This window comes from Convolutriloba macropyga, chromosome 10 (genome assembly GCF_964194025.1).
Source record: "Convolutriloba macropyga chromosome 10, txConMacr16.3, whole genome shotgun sequence".
In the NCBI taxonomy this organism is placed as follows: Eukaryota; Metazoa; Xenacoelomorpha; order Acoela; family Convolutidae; genus Convolutriloba; species Convolutriloba macropyga.
The window spans coordinates 46,625,076-46,646,336 of NC_134477.1; the positions used below are offsets into that span (position 1 = coordinate 46,625,076).

The window sequence follows — 21,261 nt, forward strand, 5'->3', positions numbered from 1 at the left end:
GGGTTCGGAAAGTAATTGAGCACAACTGTAGTGCTCAATTACTTTCCGCACCCAAAACTTCTTTTTTACATCATTATAAATAATTAAAATGACAAAAATTTTGCGATTATAATGGATTATTTTTGCCTTTTTGGAACATAAAATAGATGATAATTGAACATAACTATATGAAATTTAGAGACCCCAATCAATTATCATTCAGTAAAATTAATTTAAAAACTTTTAAAAATTTTAATTTGTTATTGCTTCCTCAAAATTAGCAACCTCTCTCTTCTCCAACGTTTTGTTGCCTTTTCTTTCATTCTCTTTTTCAGCATCTCTGGTTGGATAATTCGTGCTCACTATTCCAAAGTTCAAGTTGAAAAGGGAAAAGTCCCAGGTCATTTTTCTCTTAACCATTTTTCCTTGCAGTTTTTCCAAATGGTTAATTGGTTCAATAATTGCCAACAGAGAGACGTAGAATCTTAATTCCAATGAATAGCCTCTATTTTTCGAATAATTGTTTTGAAATAATAAACTACACCTGGAAGTACTAGTTGTTCCCAAGTATTGCAATTCTTTGTTTCATGTCCATGTAGAAGATTTCCCAGTTTTAATTGTTCGACTCTAGACCGCTATGGCGGGACCATTATAATCGCTCAACGGGGGCGTGGTGCGTCCTAAATTACACGGTCTGGGAGACGCTTGAGTAGCACGATAGTCTGGACTATGGTCGAACTACGGTCTGATCACAATAAAAACTGCGAAAAGGCCTGGACAATGACCGCACTACGGTCTGATCAGAGGGCAGAGTCGCATTTCAGTGAGGTTATAGGTTGCACGAAAATCTAGACATGGAGCGAATACGTTCTGATCATAGGGCAAAGTGGAACAAGAGTCTGATCTTAGGCTGCATTAAAGTGTGGATGATTGTCTGATCATAGACCAAAGTCGGCAAATAAGCGGCCCCAAAATCTGACCAGAGTATTAACTGACCATATTTATTTCCATAGCAGTTTTTTTACCACTGTTTTTCATGACACAAAAATTGCATTGCTTCAAATGATTTTTTGTTATTAACTTACTAATAAAATACTAAACAAGTTTTGACGGCTTTTGTTTCCATCTAATCAGATTTTAATTTGGTTAATAGATTGGATATAAAACTATTATACAGCTCTATTTTATAATCTGATAACTTTTATTTTCTGTTATCCGGTAGTTGTTGTTGTGAGAAATTTTAGGCTCTGAAACAATCGTAGGCTCTCGTAAGTTCTTTATCATTGTTTGCTTTAATTTTATTTCGCTCCAATTATCTTGTCTTGATGAGTAATGAAATCCAAAATCTCACCACTTCATTATGATTGGTTCAGATCGTTTGCGCTGATTTCAGCTAAATTGATCTGATTGTTTCAAAAAACTATCGGGTGAAAAATTGAATAAACTTTCGGCATTCTTATATTCGGCGTAGTATTAGGACGGCATAGTTGTACGTGACTGATGTAATAAAGAGGTAATTAAAATAGATTTTGGTATTTTTTTGCGATTTTCTCAGTGATATCAATAGGGCCCTGGTAACAACACCTTTGAATAATTAATTGCTTCAAATTGTCTCGATTCAATTTTTTTTAAATTTTTGTGCTGAGATTTTGTTCAGATATCAACCCACAAATTGTCAAGTTTTCTTGTATTGTTTTCAGGTTTAGTGATTGCAGCTATTGAGTGAGTGTAGGAAACCCACGAAATTGTACCGCTTTTTAGTTTCACCATCACACACTGAAACGAGAGATAGATAGCTGTTACTACAAACTGATGGAAATATCCCACAGAACTGATTTTATTTTTATTTTTACATCCTTTAATATAACTGAACTGAAGGAATTATATTTGGCTGATTTTTGTGATCTTACCCATCGCGTACATAAATCCAAAACAAGAGAAATCTGCCATAGTTATTCAATTTTCCTTGTAAATAGAACATTTATGAAGGAACAAACAATGGCATGCGCCGGGTTCGAACCCTCAATCTAGTTAGAGAATTCAAGACCAATGTGCACTTTAACTCTGTTCAAATGACGGTAACATTTTTAAGTTACTGACCAAGAAAACCAAGATTGTTTTATGTGGTTTCTTTAAAAAAGCTTGGTGAGGGAAAATGCGCCTACGCACTTTATAACAACAATTAATTCCCGTCTTATGTTTCCTTTTTTTAAATAGAATTGCAATGGTGTTTCCTATTTATATTGTAACAACCATTTACTGCTGCTCCGTTGCGATTACGCAGAAACAAAATTATTTATTATATTAATTGAATAAAAAATTATAGAGATCAACAGTTAAATTCTTGCAGCCTCTTTTTTCTGTCGCCTATAAATAAATGGTTATTTCAATATAAACGGCAATGTAACTTTACAGTTGATTTTTTTTGAGTTGGAAACTTTTTCACTTGTTGATTTTAGGGAAACTAATTCGATGATTGATAACAATGCGGAAGCCGAACACGACAACATATGCAGATTGGCCAACATTTTAGCTTCGGGCTACAACGAGCAAATGTGAACAAACATAGTCTTACTAAATCGAATCTCAAGCATAAACTCCTGAAAAATCTCAAACAATAAATTTTAATTATGTATCCACATTTACAAAGCTGAATTATAAACTGTGAAATATTCGCGATGTTTGCACTCCATTGTAATAATGCTGACGTTATTTGTATATTTGTCAATGGTAACATTAACTGACGGTCAATTAATTTTAAGGTCACAGTTTAATTTTATTTTAGAATATAATACCATGGTTTTATGTGATAGAACTATTGTGCGAAAAATTTCATCATCAATAATTGGCAGGTTCAATTTTTACAATGTAAAAAGTACACTTTGTATGGCGCAAAATTGCCACAACAAACTTTATGAGGCCATGAGAAGTTGATCAGTTTGCAATCACAGAAAAAAGTATTACATTTCTTTGTCAATGGACAGCTAAGAATTCGTGCAATGTATTTACGAGTTTTCCTTTTGCGGGATAAATGATTTTTTAGATTGTTTCATTGATCTGTGTGTAGAATTGTCGAATACCATTATTTTAAAACTCTGAGGCCATGAATATTTAATTCGTTCTTTGATATTGAGTGGTTAATTAGTTTGCAAAGTTTCGAAACTAATCTTGGATGTATTTACTCTATGTATCCAAAGGAGGACCAGAAACAAGCAGTGAAGTTGGAGTGAAATTTTACTCGGCAAGCAAAAGCAAAACTTGCTCTGCAAACTCAATTATTTGTCAGAGTGATCAAGAAAGAAGTAGAGAGGATATCGTATGCAGTAAGCCTAAGTTGATTACAACCGAAAAAATGAAATTGTTAGCAAAGAGTAATGGTAACTCTGATTCAGAAGTCTACACCTCTAAAAGTGCAATCTCTCTTAAAAATTGACTGTGTTTTAGCTGAAAGAAAGGGCAAAACTGGAGGAATTAAATGTTTTTTTTTCAGTGAATTAAATGAAAAGACTAGCCGACAAATTGTCCTACAAATGCGGAAGAGCAACAATAACCTCCTTTTAAGCGCTTGCTGTTATTTTGTTTTCAATATATCAAGGAAAACCTTGTCAGCTAGCGATTAAAGTAGATAAAAATGTTAAATATACAAAAATATTAAATATATATGATAAAGATACAAAAGCTGTCGTGACAACCTATTATGCGAGAAAAACCAAAGTGCGTATATGAAATTTTCTTTAAGAAAGGTTAATTTTACTGGAACCTTTTGTAAAATTGAAGTTGAAAAAATTGGATTTGTGAACAAAACATTGCTTTAAAAATTTAAGTCTGCAAACCAAAGAATTCAATGTCTTCGTTTTAGTGGAAATAATAAACAATTAAGCATTTTTGACGTTTACCATAGTTACGAAGAAGAATTTATTGTTTAGAAATTTCTCTGAGGCTCAATTGAAAAGTTTAAACAACAGGAATTTTACTTGGAATTATTTTGGCAGAGAGAAATTCATTTGTCCAAAATATTAGTTGCCTGTTTCACCGCCTCACCCCATCTTTGCATAGTGATACTTCCTAAAGGTTGATTTGTGTCCAAAATTGAACTGACTGTGAACCGATCAACGGTTGAGCTTAATGAGATAAGCAGCGAGTTCTTTCTGGTAGCACTATGCTAATTAAATAAAACATAGGAAGAATTGCGTCTTTTGAAAAATATGCTCAAACCTTAATGGTTCAAATGGGGCTGAAATTTTGTTGTAGTTTGTCTCTTCAACTAGGTGTTTCAAAACTGTTTTTATGTTTTGGCCGTAATTAAAATCGGTTGTTTCGTTTTGATGTTTATTTTGTCTGGTTGTCTCATTGATATCAGGTCTCATTGGACCTCTAGTATTTGGCATCACATATTTAATTCTCCTTTTGAGTTTTAAAAAAGTTGTTTTTTCCGATTAGTGTTCAAGTAGTGGTTAATTAGTTTGAAAGTTTTCGAAACTAATCTTGGATGTATTTACTCTAAGTATCCGAAGGAGGACCAGAAACAAGCAGTGAAGTTGGAGTGAAATTTTACTCGGCAAGCAAAAGCAAAACTTGCTCTGCAAACTCAATTATTTGTCAGAATGATTATGAAAGAAGTAAAGAGGATATCGTATGCAGTGGGCCTAAGTTGATTACAACCGAAAACAAAAGTGAAATTTTTAGCATAGAGCATTGGTAACTCTGATTCAGAAGTCTACACTTCTAAAAGTGCAATATGTCTAAAAAATTAACTTTGTTATAGCTAAAAGAAAGGGCAAAGCTAGAGGGATTAAATGTTTTTTTTCAGTGAAATAATTAGAAAGACTATTCGACAAAAAGTCCTACAAATATGCAAGAGCAACAATAACCCAATAACCTCTTTTTAATCACTTGCTGTTATTTTTTTTTCAATAAATCAGGGAAAACTTTGTCAGCTAGCCATTAACGTAGATAAAAACAGTTACAAAAAGTTAAAGATAAAAATGTTACAAAAAATGTCTTGACAACCTATTATGCGAGAAAAACCAAAATGCATATATGAAATTTTCTTTAAACGAGATTAATTTTACTGGAACTTTTTGTAAAATTAGAGGTGAAAGAAAGGAAATTGTGAATAAAACATTGCTTTAAAAATTTTAGTCTGCAAACCAAAGAATTCAAGGTCTTGGTTTTAGGGAAAATAATGAACAATTAAGCATATTTGATGTTTAGTATAGTTATGAAGAGGAATTTATTACTTAGAAGTTTCTCTAGGACTCAATTGAAATGTATAAACAAGAGGAATTTAATTTTAATTTTTTTTTATAGAGAAACTCATTTTTCTAAAACATGAGTCGCCTGTTTTACCACCTCACCCGACCCCTGTATAGTGATACTTCCTAAAGATTAATTTGTGTCAAAATTGAACTGATAGTGAACCGATCAATTTTTGAGCTTAATGAGATAAACAGCGAGTTCTTTCTGGTATCACTAGGCTAATTAAACACAACATTTATCGGAAAAATTGCCTCTTTTGCAAACTATGCTCAAACCTAACCTTAATGGTTCAAATAGGGCTGAATTTTTGTTGTTGTGGTTTGCCTCTTTAACTAGGTGTTTCAAAAGCCGTTTTTATGTTTTGGCCGTAATTGGTTGTTTCGTTTTGATGTTTATCTTGTCTCGTTGTCTCATTGATATCAGGTCTCATCTCATCGGACCTCTAATATTTGGCACCATATATTTAATTTCCTTTTTGAGGGCTGAAAATAGTACGTCTTTATCTTCGTTCTAAAAGATCTCTTCTTCTTTTTGACTTTTGGCCGTTTTTGCCATTTAGGTCCTAGTCGTTTTGGTTTGCATGTCATTCATTTTGTGCTTGCATTTTACAAATTGTTATTTTCGCCGTTTCGTTAGGGTTTCGGCATAAATGACAAACTGTTATCTTTGCGGAAAGCATTTTAAATCGTTGTTTTTATTTGTTGCCCTGTAAAAAGTTTTTGTTTTGAATCTAAATGTAAAGAATTCCAAATACTCTCCGTGAATTGCCTCTTTTTTCATACTGGCATAGACTGAGGTGTAAAGGAAATTGTTTCTTAATATTTCTACCAACAAACCAGTACTAATAAAGTAGCTGAGAAATTAAGAAAATTATTTCTGAAAAATGATAATGCGTATCAACTTTTTGAAGTATTATATGCGTTTTTTATTCTATTTTTTTTAAATACCTGCCAAAGACCAGCAGTGACGGCAAAACAGTGACAAATTTGTTCAATCATTCGCAAAAAAAGACATAATGACTTAAACAATGAAGTTCAACTAACAGAATTGATGGTCTCATTTCAACAAGTTAATCGCTTTTGGGTCGATTTTGACTAAGTTGTTGGATTTGAACTACAATTGCCCACTTATCTCTTGGGAAAATTTCTTACAAAAAAGAACTAATTACGATTCTTTATATGAAGGAAATGACAAAAAACGGTAATGTGATGAAAATAGAATTCAACAGAAAATAGAATCTCGTTTTTGTTGTTTCTGTTGAATTCTATTTTCATCACATTACCGCTTTTTGCCATTTCCTTCATATAAAGAATCGTAAATTAGTGTTGATTCTTTTTTGTAAGAAATTTTCCCAAGAAAAGTAGGCAACTGTAGTTGGAAAACAACCACTGGATCAATTTGATGGACGGCGTGTTGGCTGGCAGAGCATTTATCTGACTGCAGAGCATTGAGAATACTAGCTGAAATTTTAGGTAAAATGATTATTAAGTAAGGCAACTTTAGAGCTGTTATTGAATAATTTTAGGATTTGGTGAGTGGAGTGATGTAATCACATTTTTTAATCATCCGTCTATCCAAAGGTTTATCCGTGGCTGCAGCCTACCGCGCTTGGGGGGGGGGGGGGGTGGGGTGCGGCTACTGAGAGTTCGAGTGGAGCGCCATCTGACCACACAGCAAAGTGAGTGGTCCGTCGAAGTACTGAATCATCGACCAATGATTTTTGGCCAATTAAGGCAGACACAAGGTGGGCTCCTTTTACAGCCGTAAAGTATAAAGAGCTAGGGCTACTTATTTCAAGTTTTTGAAGTAGGCTTACCTAAACCTCTAAGAATAACCGACTCTGTAAAACACTAAAGAAAAACTTCTATTAATACGGTTGTATTATAGTATAGCACTGGAGTCAAGTGTATACACATGGTTTATCTAAACTAACAGACCGACTAGAGTTAGTGCAGCATGGGCTTTACATAGGAGAATAGCGTCTTCTCAGTCTCTGATTGGTTGGAGGTACACCCCAGTATTAGTGTTTCTACTGCTACATCTATCCGGCGTTAAGAGTTTTATATCGTGATTTGTGAATTGTATCTGAAATATGCTGAAAGTGTCATCTTCATTGAAGGTAGAAAGGGTCATATTTCTGGTAAATACGATAAGAGGCAACATTTTTTGTGAACAACGTTTTCAAATTGTCGTTTTGACGATCTGCTAGGGCGAAAAAGTATTTAGAGAGATGCCAGAATCTCTCCATGAACCGGGGGCTGATAAGGAAGTGGAGGCATTTTAGTGGGAGTTTTCTATCACGTTATTCTTCCACATACTCATTTCTGAGTTTTCCCAGTGAGCATGTGCTAGCCGTTGGATTCAGTGTATGGTGAGGCGGCGTGGTGACGCAATTTATCTTTTCAGGAAAGTGAACACCATGGTCTGTGTTGGTTCCGAAAGGATTATTGAACTGGTGGAACTTAATGTTCGGATCGGGTGTGCTTTGCAAAACTCCTTGTGTTGGTGTGAAAGGATTCACCCGTGCCTTGGAAGATGAGGGCTGTGAGCTTCGTGGTGAGATGGCCGTATACCGAGCAAGCGACTGTGAGATCTAAATTGGCGATGAGCGCACAGGGTAGAGTTCATGTGCCATAGCCCTGGGGCGTCTCCTTCGTGAAGGATCTGTGCATGGATAATTGCCGGTCGAGGTGGGCCGATTATAAGTCGAAGGTTGGGGGAAGGCTGACTGGGGTCGAAGTAGTGAAATTGTGGGTATTCAACATCGGTGGGATGCAATACTTGTAGGTTGTGATGTTAGTCGGGGCATCGCTGGCAGTTGATACACCAGTGGTTGGGAGCGTGTTCGGGGACCACGAATTCTGCCTAAATAAGACCAATTGGAACTTCTCTTTTGTGTGTTGAGTGACCTGATTGTTCCGCAGCAAACTCGTCAGCTCACGAAGAGCTGTGTGGGGCTGGGTTCCTGGCTCTGGCACCCAGTGGGGCGGCTGTGCCGCCAAAATGATTGAGTGCGGTGGCTGTGGCACCGGCTGTTGCTCTTGTATCAAGAGTTCTGGTGATGAAATCAGTGATCCCATTGGTGCAGTTGGTAAGCTTGTTTCGCTCTCGATATATTGGCGGAGTTATCATGATGACGAGAAGGAGGTAGCGAGTGAAGGCAGTGGGTTCACCCGAGCATAAGTGGCTGAGTCTGGGCTATCGTGAAGACGACCGGCGTCTGCATTACACACACAGGCTCTGGTACTGGAGGGACTGCACAAAGGTTGTGAGTGGCGATGGCAGGATCTCGTCGGCATCCAGCAAAACAAAATTACATGCCGTAGGACCAACATTTGGAGGGATAGGTGAACCCTCCATCTTAAGGGCCGGGGTTGACAGCTGTGATGTCGCTAAATCATAAAACTGTCATATACGATTACTTGGTAAATTTAATATAAGTTATTGCGTGATTTCCTGATGCTCAAGGCCATCCACAAAGGAGTCTTTAGAGAGTGATACAAAACGTGAGCGTTTAGGTTTATTAGGTTGGAAAGTGCGTAGGTGCAACGATTAAAAATTTTGGTTTTCGGGCTTGCGTCGACTGGTTTCTCATAGCATTCGTAAATAGCTGAGGGGGAAGTAGAGGCTCTATGTTTATTAGAGATATTGTGTACAGGTGAGAAGAAATTCTTATAGGAATTTTCAAATATTCTACAAGATTTCAATTCATTATGTGTAATAAAATCAATTCTTTTTGTGAGTGTGGAATGCTAGTATCAACAGAGTGCTTTCGTCTTTTCTTTGGTGAGGGTGGTTTATATTGTGAAGACTTTTATTGTAATACTTGGAAAAGAGTTTTGAGAACATTCCAAAAAATCCAAAACTATTATATTAGCTAATGCGATATTAGGACTTTAAAGTGATTTAAGATTATAGGAGTTAATTGCATCACGAATTTGTTCAAATAGGCACTGCAGGAAACTAATAACAGTCCAAGTGATGGCTATTTTTAATACGTACCAGGGGTATCCAAAGATTTCTATGAGGGATTATTTTAAATAGTTGCCGTTGATTAAGTCACGCCAGTCAAGATGGCGATGTGTAAATTAATTCTCGTTAATAAAGAGTTTTTTGAAGTAACTGGTGTATTGACTTTGTAGCTGAGAAAATCGTGCCTGTAATTGTGCTTGTTTTGCAAGGTCTGCAAAACTAACTGCCTGTGCTACTTCAATTTTTTCGGCGGCGTCATCTACTCATTGGTTAAATTTCATTTTATCAATTGAATTAGTCCAGTTTCTTTGACTATATGCCAAGGTGTTGTGCAGTAAAGTCCGCGTGGGTGAAGTGGCTTACAACTTCGACGGGCGTGAAAGGTTTAACGTGATTTGGCACTTTAATCGGGTAAGCCGTTCAGCAGTATGATTCATCGCCATCCGCATCTAGTGAGATTTGTTGTTCAAAATCGTCAGTTTTACGTGGGTCTTTAATAGACCAGGGAAATATTTTACGTGTTACTTGATCTACAAGTTGAAGTTTATTCTGATTGTATATGGGAATTCGTTCGAAACATTGATTTTCCGAGACTTAAAGTGATGAAGTAACAGTGTTACATAGTAAAGTGAAATAACATTAGAATTTTTTAGTGTAGCGAATGCGTTTTGCTCTCCTGTGATGACATATAATACCAGTGGAAAATTTTGTGTTAGTAAGATAAAGGTGGTCTGTTTTAAATCGTGATCAAGATGGCAAAGTTTTTTTTATATAGATACAATCGTGTTATCTGTTTCAAGTAATACTCGGCAGATTATATAATCGAATTTAGCTTCGATCTGTACATTAGGGTGTACACCATCAAACCAATTCTGTTTTCGAATGCGTTCGTACTTTTCAAATTTACGGTATAACTGGAATTTTTTTTAGAATTACCTATCCGTTAGGGGTATCTGCTTTTTTGTGTAAGGAGATATAGAAGGTGCTTTACTTGGGATGGTTAGATGTACATCTTTAAATTCTTGCGGTGCTTTGACTGTGACAAATTTAAAACCTTCTTGATACTGTTCAAAAACATCTTGATATAGTGTAGCATAATAAGTGCGGTCTTCATTACATTTCTAAAATTGTACAGTGAGTACTTCGAAACGAGAAAAAGCTAATTCATCATAAAAGTGGTTTGCAAAACGACTATTGTGCATGTATGCATTGCGTTGACATCCACTATTGGGTTCGTTATCTGCGAGCGTGTCGATAAAGTAGCGTTTTTGAATTTTGATTATTCGTGCATGAGATCTACTGACATCAAAAAATCGTGATTACTTGTTTCCCAAACAATTGTTGCTTTGAAAGCGGGTATTGGCGGACAGTAACCTTCTTTTGATGCCTGTTTTAATGCTTGACTCACCGTTGTAAATACTTTTGATTTAACGTCAAATTTAATCGTGATGATAGTTAATTGAAGTGACCAACCTAGTGTGTGGATAGCATAATATTCGTGTGCTAGGTTTTTTACTGCAGAGTTAGCCCAGGGATTATTTGTTGCATATTGGATTCAATCATGGTCCCGTGGTTTATATACCATGTTTCCGTGTTGGAAAGTAAAATGGCCATATCGATCGAGTTGAAAGCGGTCTTGTTTGACCTCGACATTAGCTTGCCAGCATGGGTCATTAAGTATATGAAACTGTATCATCTGTGGGTGATAGTGATGTTTACTTACGTGACAAAGTCGTGCAAGTTTTCTACGAGTTTCATTTTCTGTGGGAAAAAAGGGCTTTACATTTTGTTAACATACCAATTATCGTGATGAAACCGGAAGACTCTCCTTATTGAGATTTTGTAGCAAAAGTGTTCTTTGCTGGGTTTCGCATGTATGGCGTATGCGCGTTCTTGCAATGTCCAATTTTATGAGAAGATGGATTCTTGGGCAGGGAAGATTTGAAGGTCGGCTGATTTGATCTTACATTCGTCAATATCATAAAGCTTATAAGACTGCGTATTTGTGATATGCTGTGGGGAGCAATCAAAATGAGTTACTATTAAAACTTGAACTCCTGACTTGAGAAATGAAATATTGCGATTGTCAACTTTAATTAGTTGTTTTATAGGAAGCGGTTGTGCAAAAAAATATTAATCAAAAGTACGATTCAATTTGTAATTGACATGAGTAAGATAGTCCAGAATTAGGCTTATACAAGAGAAAATATCCTGCAGTGTTTTTTTGTGTAGCTGGCTGTCAAATTTATAGTGTTTTTCTTGACATATGAAGAGTGGTTTATTTTTTTTTACTCTAAAAACTGGTGCAGCGGCTTGTGGGTGTTACATTAGTTTGTTTTAGTAAATCGTGTGCTCGTTGTTTTTGTACTGGATTTACTTCGTAGGGTTTATAGAGTCTTTGCTATTCCTAATTATGTACTTTTTCACCGTTATTGTGATCTCCCAAAAGAGCGTGTGGTGGAACTACAAATTTTCGTACAAGTTTCTGTGGTAAAATTTGATAAGTTTGGGTGGTATCGGTTTGTTTTCCAAACAACGGCGGGAGTGATGGTCTGAGGTTGGTGAATTTGATTTTAGTGTGATTATAAGTGGTGTACCTTGAAACCTTAGTGGTTTTGAACTTTGAAAGGAATGTAAAGAGTTGTCAATATTAAAGGAGTGATTCCAGTGAGCTTGTGAGAGATTACTTTCAATATTTGTGTTTTGTCCATGTGGCGGTTTAAATGGATTACTTGCAACCTGTGAGGGAGTTGGAGAAGAAAATTGAGAGCTGAGTGGATCTGAAAGGGAAGTGTCCAAGATAAGACTAAAGTTCTGGGGTGTGTCGTTTATATTAGAAACAGTGTGAGTTGGCTGTTGCAATTCAGAACTAGATGTTTTATTAGTGTTAGCAAAGTTAATTGGTTGAGTAGAGAAATGTGGTGTGTTTGAATAATTGACTAACTGAGTTTGTGGTGCTTGTAGTGTAGCAGGTATAAGCGGTGTTTGTTCTTGTAAGGTTGCGTTTGCAATAAAGTCTGCGTACGGCAATAAAGTTTTTATATTTAGTGGTTGTTGTTAATGCGTTTGGGCTTGGTGTTTTTGCGATGGAATTTGATAGGTGGGTACGGGATTACTGTATGTGGGGTAGAGTGGGGTGGAGTGTCCCATAGGATGAGGTCTATCTGCAAATTTAGCAGTAAATATGACCGAATATGGGTATTCTTTGATTTCTTTTGCTTGTAGCTTTTCATTGAAGAGTTTAAACGATGAATATTTGGGGTTAGATTGTTTTGTAGCGTCACTGTATGAGCAACTTGTTGATTCTGAGACCGGTGGAGCACTTGGGTTAATGTTGGGTTGTTGATTAGAGGACGCAATTTTGTCGTTAATTTTTGGCCAAGAGTAGGGCAGTTACCACTATAGAATATTTTATGATGAGCAAAAGATGGAACCACAATAATTAGTAAGTTTATATTAGGTATACTAACTCGGATTGATGCGAAGGTGATTCAAATGGGAGCTATCTTGTGTTGATCAGCAGAGGAAACTGTTAACAATTCTTCAATTGTAAAATTTTTTCTTGCAGATGAAAAAATAATGTGGGGTTATTCAATTTTGATTTGTGTGTTGTTTTTTCCCACGTTGTTGGTATTGTTCACCCAAATTAAGAACTTCTTTTTTATATTTGATATCATAAGAGGCTGGGATAGCGTCTAGATTTATCATATATACTGTATTGGTGAGAAGAAATTCAGATATTTTTGGTGCTGCTTGTGGTAGGAAAATTGGAAGATAGAAGGGAGCAAAATGCTCTTTGTTAAAGTCCCTTATATAAAAGACTCATTCACCACAAAAAGTGAATATAAATTGTGGTCTAGATTACAGAAAATGTCTTGAAAATGTATCTGTTTTGAAATTTCGAGCAAATCGGAAAGTGTCAGCGTACGGAGTTCTGTGCAACAATACTTCAAGTCCGTGTTGTGAAGTTGTTTGCATACCTGTCTGTTTTGTGAAGACGTGTTGAGCTTTCAGCTTTCTTAGACTGAAAGTTGTAGTTTGAGATAGAGTGTGTGCTTCTTTGAGCGTTATCAACTTGTATTGTTAATTGGCTTTGCTGCTGTGAGCTGGCTGGCTGAAAGAACTCTGCGGTGAAACACTTCTGTAAAAGTTGTAGAGAGAAAAAAAATTGTTGTGAAAAAAATAAGACTATTTTTCTAAATTACAAAGGAAAAAATGAAAAAAAGGCTGTCAAAAGCAAAATGTTGAGAGTTGAGAAGGACAAAGATGAGAGAAACTTTTGAAACAAATGTTTGAATCAAGAAGAGATAGCAAGAGAAACAATTGAGTTGTAAGCATGGTGGACTGTGAAGTGATTTTAGTCAATGCGATTTAGCCTGACCAAAATTTTTTTTCGTGAAGACAAAATTAACCGAGTCATTATAACCGAGTCTTGTTATATTAATTATTTTAGGGAACGTTTCCCAGACCAATCTGTGTGTCGGCTCCTAACTTACTTTTTTGTTAATTTACTTTCTTTCATTGTCGTGGTGGATGGCTTGTATTCCAATCTATTTCATTTACTGATGAATGGGTTTTTGTGGTTCTGCTGGGGTAGCACGTGGAAAGATTGTCCGTATGCTTTGTTAGCTTAGTGAAAGAGCTTTGTTGTTTTTCTTAGTGAAAGTAATTGTTTTAGGGGAAAGGGGTGAAAGAACTACCCGAATCATTCGTTTCGAGTGAGAGAACTGGGAAATTGTATTTTTAGTGGACTTCCATAAATGGCGTCTTTAGAGTACTATGCTATATTGTATTCGGCTACTTAAAACGAGAGAAGTTATATTGTGTAATTTAATTTTGTTATATGTGTGATTTAGAAGTGCGTCATGCGTGAAGCCAAAATTTTATTTTGGACCGTAGTATAAAGACACTGTAGTCTTTTGTCGGTTGTTTTCGTAAACGGTCATCTTTTGTATTGTAATTTTCTGAGTGTGTCTCTGGTATTTCAGACAAATTGCAAGATGATGGAGGGGGGTGGGATTTGATGGTATGCACAGGCTATCTAGAGTAAACGAGACCTTGTGATTGTCGGTTTTTGAGGTTGAAGTTGTAATAAAAAGTTATGGGGAAAATTATTCTGTTTGCTCTGGAAGAAATATATGTTTTGGGTAATACGAGACAATGTTACTAATATGGCGGGTTTTTTGTTTTTCTGAAAAGTTCTCAAGTTTATATGTTACCATTTTAGGGGTATCAATTCTTTTATAAGGTACAATTTTTTGTGGTTGGGTTTTTATTTTGAAATTTCAGTTTGTGGAGCTTAATTTACCACGAGAACATAGGTGTGGATTTTTAGTAGTTGAGCCGTTCCACGATTAATGAACCAATGTGAAAAAGTTCCTTTTTTATTTTTTGATTTGGGGATGATGACTGAGATGATCAGTATGTGTGTGTTTTGGAGAGGAGTGGCATGGAGAATTTTGCAAAGGTTTACATTGTCCAAAACTATCTGTAGTGGAAGATAGATTAAGCTTTACTGGCTTTTTTGGTTTAGAGTTCATCTGGTGAAAGATTCGTGTTAGTTTTAACTTTTGATATAAATGCAATTGGGAATGTTTATTTTGTGACCATATGTCACATTATGAGTCTACCACTGTGCGGAGAAGCTTGTTCAGTTGTCGATTACGATTTCCTACTAGTCCATTTGACCCTTGTGCATAAGTTGTGCGTGGTTCAAATTATACATTAAATATGCGGCAAAAATGTGCTAAATCGCCATTAAAATATTTATTTCCACTGTCATTTACCAATATATCGGGTATTCCGAAATTAATTAGGCTGCGGTCGAATAATACATTTAATGCTTTTGCTGCATCCGTTGTGAGAGAAGAGTGAAGAACATCATAATGTGTGAATGTGTCTACTTTAACACAGACGTAAGATTTTCCCTCTAGCGACGGAGAAATTGGACTTGTCGTGTCCATTGAAGTACAATGATCGAATTATGGTGAAACTTCTAGAAGTGGTCGTTTTGAAGCCAATAGGAGATTGGGCAAGCATTAGTCGTTTGGTAATGCAGACAATCTTTTGAAAGTTTTTTATCATTTTTTTTTGGAAATTAATAACTGTCTGCTATTGTAGCATAGATTTTTAATCGATCGGGACGGCCTGAAAGATCGTGTGAGTGTGCGATATGAAATACTGTTAAGAGAAGAGAAAATGGTGGACACATTTTTGGCAATTGTGTCTCTTGATTGAAAAATAGGAGTTGATTTAATTCGTTTAAACTTAGGCCCTGGAAATGTCTATAGTAGGGTAAACGTTCCTTATTTGCCCGGTCTGCTAAAGTAGGTTTAGCAGGACGGTTTTTGTTTTGAATTAAAAGAAGGATTTATCATAAGACAGAGTCTTGCTGTTTTTTTCTCTAAGGATGTATTATTGAGTCTGTCTACTCATCATAAACACAGTTTAGATTTCTGGTGATTTAAAAATGATATCTTCCATTGCGGAAAGTGAAAACTTTGTGCAATTGATCAGTTCTGCATAATTTGCATCTATGCATTGAGTGTAAATGGTTCTGTGTTATTCATGTTTAGTTCAACATCTGAGGGTTGTAATATAAGGTAATTTTCCAAATGTGGTTGACTTTATTTCGACAGTTGAGTTATGTGGTGATGGACATGTTCTAAAGGCTGTGCTTTTTTCGCTTTATACTCTTGGTATGAGAAGCGAAGATAGAGATTACTTTGAAGTTGTACTTTGAGGTAGTTATCTTTTATTTGTAGATACATAGGAAAGTGTGGTGATTCTACAGTAGTATCCAAACTAGTTCCATTGTCCGAAACTGTTTTTTTTGGAGAGCTGCAGCTCCAATGCCATAGTTCGAGGCATCACAGAGATTATAAACTGGTTGTTCCGAGTTGGTAATTGCAAGACTTAGTTCTTATATTTATTGGAGTTCTAAAGTCCATTTGAAATCTATCGTGTCCCTAAATTGTAGATAAAAAGGTCGTAGGACGACTTGAAGATTATTAAAATATTTAGAGAGTAATATTAAAGGTCTAAAATTTTTTTGTATTTCATTCTTGTTTTTTGGTAGTTGTAGCTTTAAGAAGCCATCTGTTTTTGATATGAGTGGATTTATTTAATTATTTTGGTATTTGTTGTCCTAAAAAATTAACTGATTCTAAAAAAGAAAGATTTATTTGGGGCAGCTCTGAAATTTTCAGTTTTGAGGTTTTGTGGTATTTATCTAATGTCTGAAACATTGTGTCTGTTGTGGTATCTTGAATATAGACATCGTCAAATACGTAATAATCTTATCTTGACGAATTAGTGGTTTACATATACTGCCCATAAAACATGAGAAGGCGACTGTGCCGATAGATATACCATAAAACAAGCGTTTAAAACAGTATTGTTGTCCTGCAATAAAAAAATTGGTGAGTCGTTGTGATGGTTTGCCTAGAGGCTTTTGATTATATGCGCTGTTCATGTCGGCTATTAAAAAAACCGGTCCTTTGATTCGTGTGAGTATGATTTGTATTGGTTCTACTGGCCAACTACTTTTAGTTTCGTTGATCATTGTTTAAAGTTATTGAGCATCTAGGAAATTTTTTGTTAGTGATTTTCCCTTTTTGAGTATAAATGCTGGATCAATAAATGTGTTCCCTGTAGTGAGGATTCTGTGTTAGCGGGTGCAATGATGTCAAAATGTGTTAACATGTCGAGTAAATGTTCTATTCGTTCCTGTAATTGTACGGGTATGCGGATAACTCGTTGTTTTCCGAATACTGCGGTTGCTTTCAGAGGTAGACTTAGTTCGACTTTGGTTTTTCCTACATTATATTTAGACGTGGCATAACATTGTTTATATCATGTTAAGGGTTTTGCTAGTCGTTCAACTTGTGTTTCTTTCAGTTTCGTGTGTTCAAAATCAAAATTTCTGAGAAAAAATTTGTCTGTGTCTGTGAAGATAGAAAAAATCAAACTTTTTGTGAAAAAAATTTCTGTTGTTCGGTCAGATTTAAGCAAAATAGGTTCTTAAGTGTTTCTGATGTACCTTGTGTAGGGTAACTTGAGGTATAGGCATCCATGAACTCAGTGAGTTCATTGATGCGATATTTCGTGGTTTTTAGATCTATGAGTGAGATGACTTGCTAACCAAATCCAATTAATCCTTTTACAAGTTTCAGTGGGTGAGTTAAAGGATTTTGAATAAGATTTTATATAAAGGATCGAGAAGAATATTTGAGACTATTTATATCCAATTTGGAAAAAAAATATATTTTTGCGTAATGGTTAGAGTGAGAAATCAGATTTATAATTTATAGTTCCTTCTACATATTTGCTTTTACTTTCGTATGTAGTGAGTGATGCAATTGATATTTTATGTTCAGAAGGTAGAAAACATAATGAGTGATCTCCAATAACGGGAAATAATCGTGAATATTCTGATTTTGTGGAAGATTCATAGTCTTTTGCGAATTTCGTTTTTTAATTATGTTTGATCTCTAGTGTGTGAGATGTGCATTTGATTGATTAAACAGGAATGGTGTTCTTATAATATTGAATTTAGTTTTTGCGAGGTTAAAGTTGATCGTAAAAATGATGTTTTGATAAATTCTGTATTCTGTTATTGAAAGTATTTAAACAGGAATGGTGTTCTTATGATATTGAATTTAGTTTTTGCGAGGTTAAAGGTGATCGTAAAAATGATGTTTTGATAAATTCTGTATTTCTGTTATTTCGAAAGTTTTGATTTCTTTTCATCGCTTGATTAAAAGTCTTTTTGAATATTAGTTTTTTCAAGTGGTTCTTCGTTCCTTTTTTGGGGCAACATTGTGGTCCTGATTGTGACCATTTTTCTATTACAAAATTTAAGGAATACTGTTTTCACTTTAAAATTTGGATTATTTGAGTACTTGTGTCGTACTACGCTGATCCCATATGCAATATCTTGTTACAAGATGTGTACTTCATCTATTGTGAGTTTAAACATATTCATAGATATTTTTTTTGTGGATGAGGAAAGAGTGGAATTTGTGCTTATTTAATGCCTATCTATATGAGTTCTAGTGTTGTCTTCTTGATGTATTTCCAAACTGGCTGCGCAAATGAAAGCTGTTGTCTGTTGTTCCAATGCTGTTGATCTGATATTAGCAATCTTTTTAAGAACAATTCTAGCTAATAATGGATCTAGTGCTCTGACAAGTGCTTCGTTCATCTGTGTTTTTCTCATATCTGGAGCAGTATTAACATATGGTTTTCTCGCCATTTCTTAAATTCGAAGTTTGTTTGTTCAATGTTCTTAAATGTACTCAAGAGGCACTTGTGATGCTTTCTAGGAGTACTTTCGAATGTATTTGCGATTGTTGGTTGTCAAAGAAGGTCTTTGAAAATTCTCTACAGAATGCTTGCCAGTTCTTCTTTTTTTTCTAGTGGCAAATGTGAATAACAGTGTGGTGCAGGGTCGATTAAAGCCGTTTATATCGTGACGATTCGTTTTGAAATCCATGCTTCATCATACGGTGAATCAGTTTGTTCAAGTCCTGCTGTCATTACCATGTTTGCTGTGATAGCGTTTAGAAAATCATCTGTTGTGTGTAAGGAATCATTACCTTCGAACGGTCTTAAGGACTGCTGCATGGGCACTGAGCCTCCTAAATAAGCTTATGTCATTTGGGCATTTCCTCTAACAACTGGTGAGGGTGTTTGAGTAGATTTTGCTTGCAAATGATAAGGGATTGGGGCGTTTGTTGTCTGTTGAGTGTTTTGTGAATTAAATTGTCTAAAGAATTTCACTAATTGTTAAGGGGTGAAATGATTATTTCGATTTGTGGTTGATGCTGGTTGAGCTGATATATTTAGAATAACTGGTTCAGTATTAATATGTACTGAATTTTGTGCCTGTAAATGTGATAAAGGTGTATTTATATTACAATGTAGTGGAAAAAGAGTGTTTAGTGGATCTGAATTTTGTGTCAATTCAGTTGAGTTCACAGGTTGTCTTTTTCTTTGGTTTTCGTAAATATTTGTTTTGTTATTATTATCATTAATTACCTCATTGTTATTACAATTAATTTTGTTTCCTATTCAATCAGTGAAAGAGTGTTCACAGTGTGTGTGGTGAAAGAGTAGTTTGAAAATAAAATCAGTATCTGTGGCTTCATTTATGTTAGAATTCATTTGTCGTGAATGGATTACGGTATCCCTTTTTTGTTGGTGTACTTCAAAGGATGTATTTGTTTTTTTCTGGAAAGTTTGTGAGAGTAAATGATTGATTTTTGGCGGTTTGGTTTCTTTGATATTGTTATGATCAATCTTTAGTTTTTGGATGATTTCCGATTGTAATCCGATTGCGATATTTATGAATTTTTCAGAAAAAAATTTTGGGTCATATATGTAATGTTGTATTTCTGGTAGTTTATACATCAATTCTAAATACACTTTTGTTGAATACTCTCAGTTTGGCAGCTGAAAAAATTTGTCGCTCTAAACTTTTCTTAATCAGTGTGTTTACCAAGATAAATGCGTGAGGGAGTCTAATATCTCCTCTTGTGATATATATTCATCTTTTGCAGAGCATATATTTGTTTTCATGCTGAGCATAAATTTGTTCAGGTGAGTGAAACGTTCAGCTTCTTGTCTAGCGATTTTGTGCATACCTTCTTTCCGCGATTGTAAAGCAGCGGCATATAGTGTTGATGCTAAGACTTTTAGAAATTCAACAGATGACTTTCTAATTGAACCAGCTGTATCAGAGGGTTGTAATTCTGTCCGTACACTGTTAAGAAATTCAAATAAAGTGTCTGATAGTGGGTTAAGTAAAGTTTCATAAAATATTGAAATATAATTGCTAGTGAGAGAGTCACAAAAAAAAATTGAACTTTTGTGATTTGAGCTCTAAGCTTCGATTAAACATGAGAGAAAAGCAGTCCGTAAGACTAGTGAAACTCTGTTTGGTAAAGAAAGGACAGGCTGCTGCTTTACTGCAAAATAGTGGAATTTGAGTTATTTTGCTGTGTTTAGGAGTAAGTTTAAGTCATCTTGGTGTTGATATTGTGCAATCTTAAATGGTAGGATTTCATGCATAAGACGTTTGTTCTGTTGTGTAAGAACATCTAGTTGTAATTCTTCGGAGTGTGTATCCGTTTTTGATGACCTTTGGCCACTGTGACGGCTCATTTTGCTAATACCAGTGTCTTTGTATCAATTTTCTTAATTAATTGCTGTGGTTTTGTTCCCTGTTTTCTAAATTTTAGGTGTAAAAAGAGTATAAGGTTATATAATCTAGCTAAGTCTTTTTCTCAATAGAGATTATTGTGTTTTGTGTTTTATGTGAGTTCTTACTACGGTTAGAGGTTGTTAACTCACTGGTCGCACCAATTAAAGCAGACCCAATGTGGGATTGTTTTACATCCGTAAGGTATAAAGAGCTAGGGCTACTTATTTCTGCGCCTGAAGTAGGCTTACCTATATCTCTAAGACTAACCGACTTTGTGCACCGGAGTCAAGTGTATACAGAAGGTGTATCTAAACGAACAGACTGACTAGAGTTAGTGCAGCTAGCGCTTTATATAGGAGAATAGTGTCTTCTCAGTTTCTTATTGGTTGGAGGTATACATCCAGTATTTCTACTGCTACACAATTATAATAAAACTATCGCCAGAACTTTTCATCTTCCCATTTCGGATAAATAAACTCCCTGCCGGCCAATTTCCCTATTTTTGATAAGGTGATTTTGTCGTTTTCATATGTAACAGACATTTAGAACCGTGGACGCTATTAAACAAAGTTTTGTCGATTTAAATTTGGATAGAACTTTAAATTGATGGCCGCTCGAAGTTGGGAAATATATAAAAGGAAAGGTTACTTGATTTAAGTTTCAGCGTTCAGCGTTGAAGATTGAAGTATTAGTTTTTCTTCTCTATTTATTGCTGCCCCACAGCATCTTTTTGAAATTGGCCAGAGGTTTTTGGAACGGTTTGATGAGAACTATGAGGAGAATTGAGTTGACAAAGGCAAAGCTCATTTTGAGAGACCTCAGTGGGGCTTCAATGCGGGCATCGC

The 21,261-nt window shown here is 35.4% G+C and overlaps 2 protein-coding genes across 2 annotated transcripts in view; one reads left to right on the plus strand and one right to left on the minus strand.

The window, feature by feature from the left end:
- Positions 1 to 2,771, plus strand: part of LOC142348169 (uncharacterized) — a 98,057-nt gene extending 95,286 nt beyond the window's left edge. The window contains exon 17 of the mRNA XM_075399400.1: positions 2,445 to 2,771. Within this exon, the coding sequence (XP_075255515.1) occupies positions 2,445 to 2,538 (94 nt within the window). The 3' untranslated portion in view covers positions 2,539 to 2,771. The remainder of the gene's footprint in view (positions 1 to 2,444) is intronic.
- The window catches only part of LOC142348172 (ras-related protein Rab-14-like), a 419,162-nt gene that overhangs the window by 194,283 nt on the left and 203,618 nt on the right, over positions 1 to 21,261 (minus strand). The window lies entirely within an intron of this gene.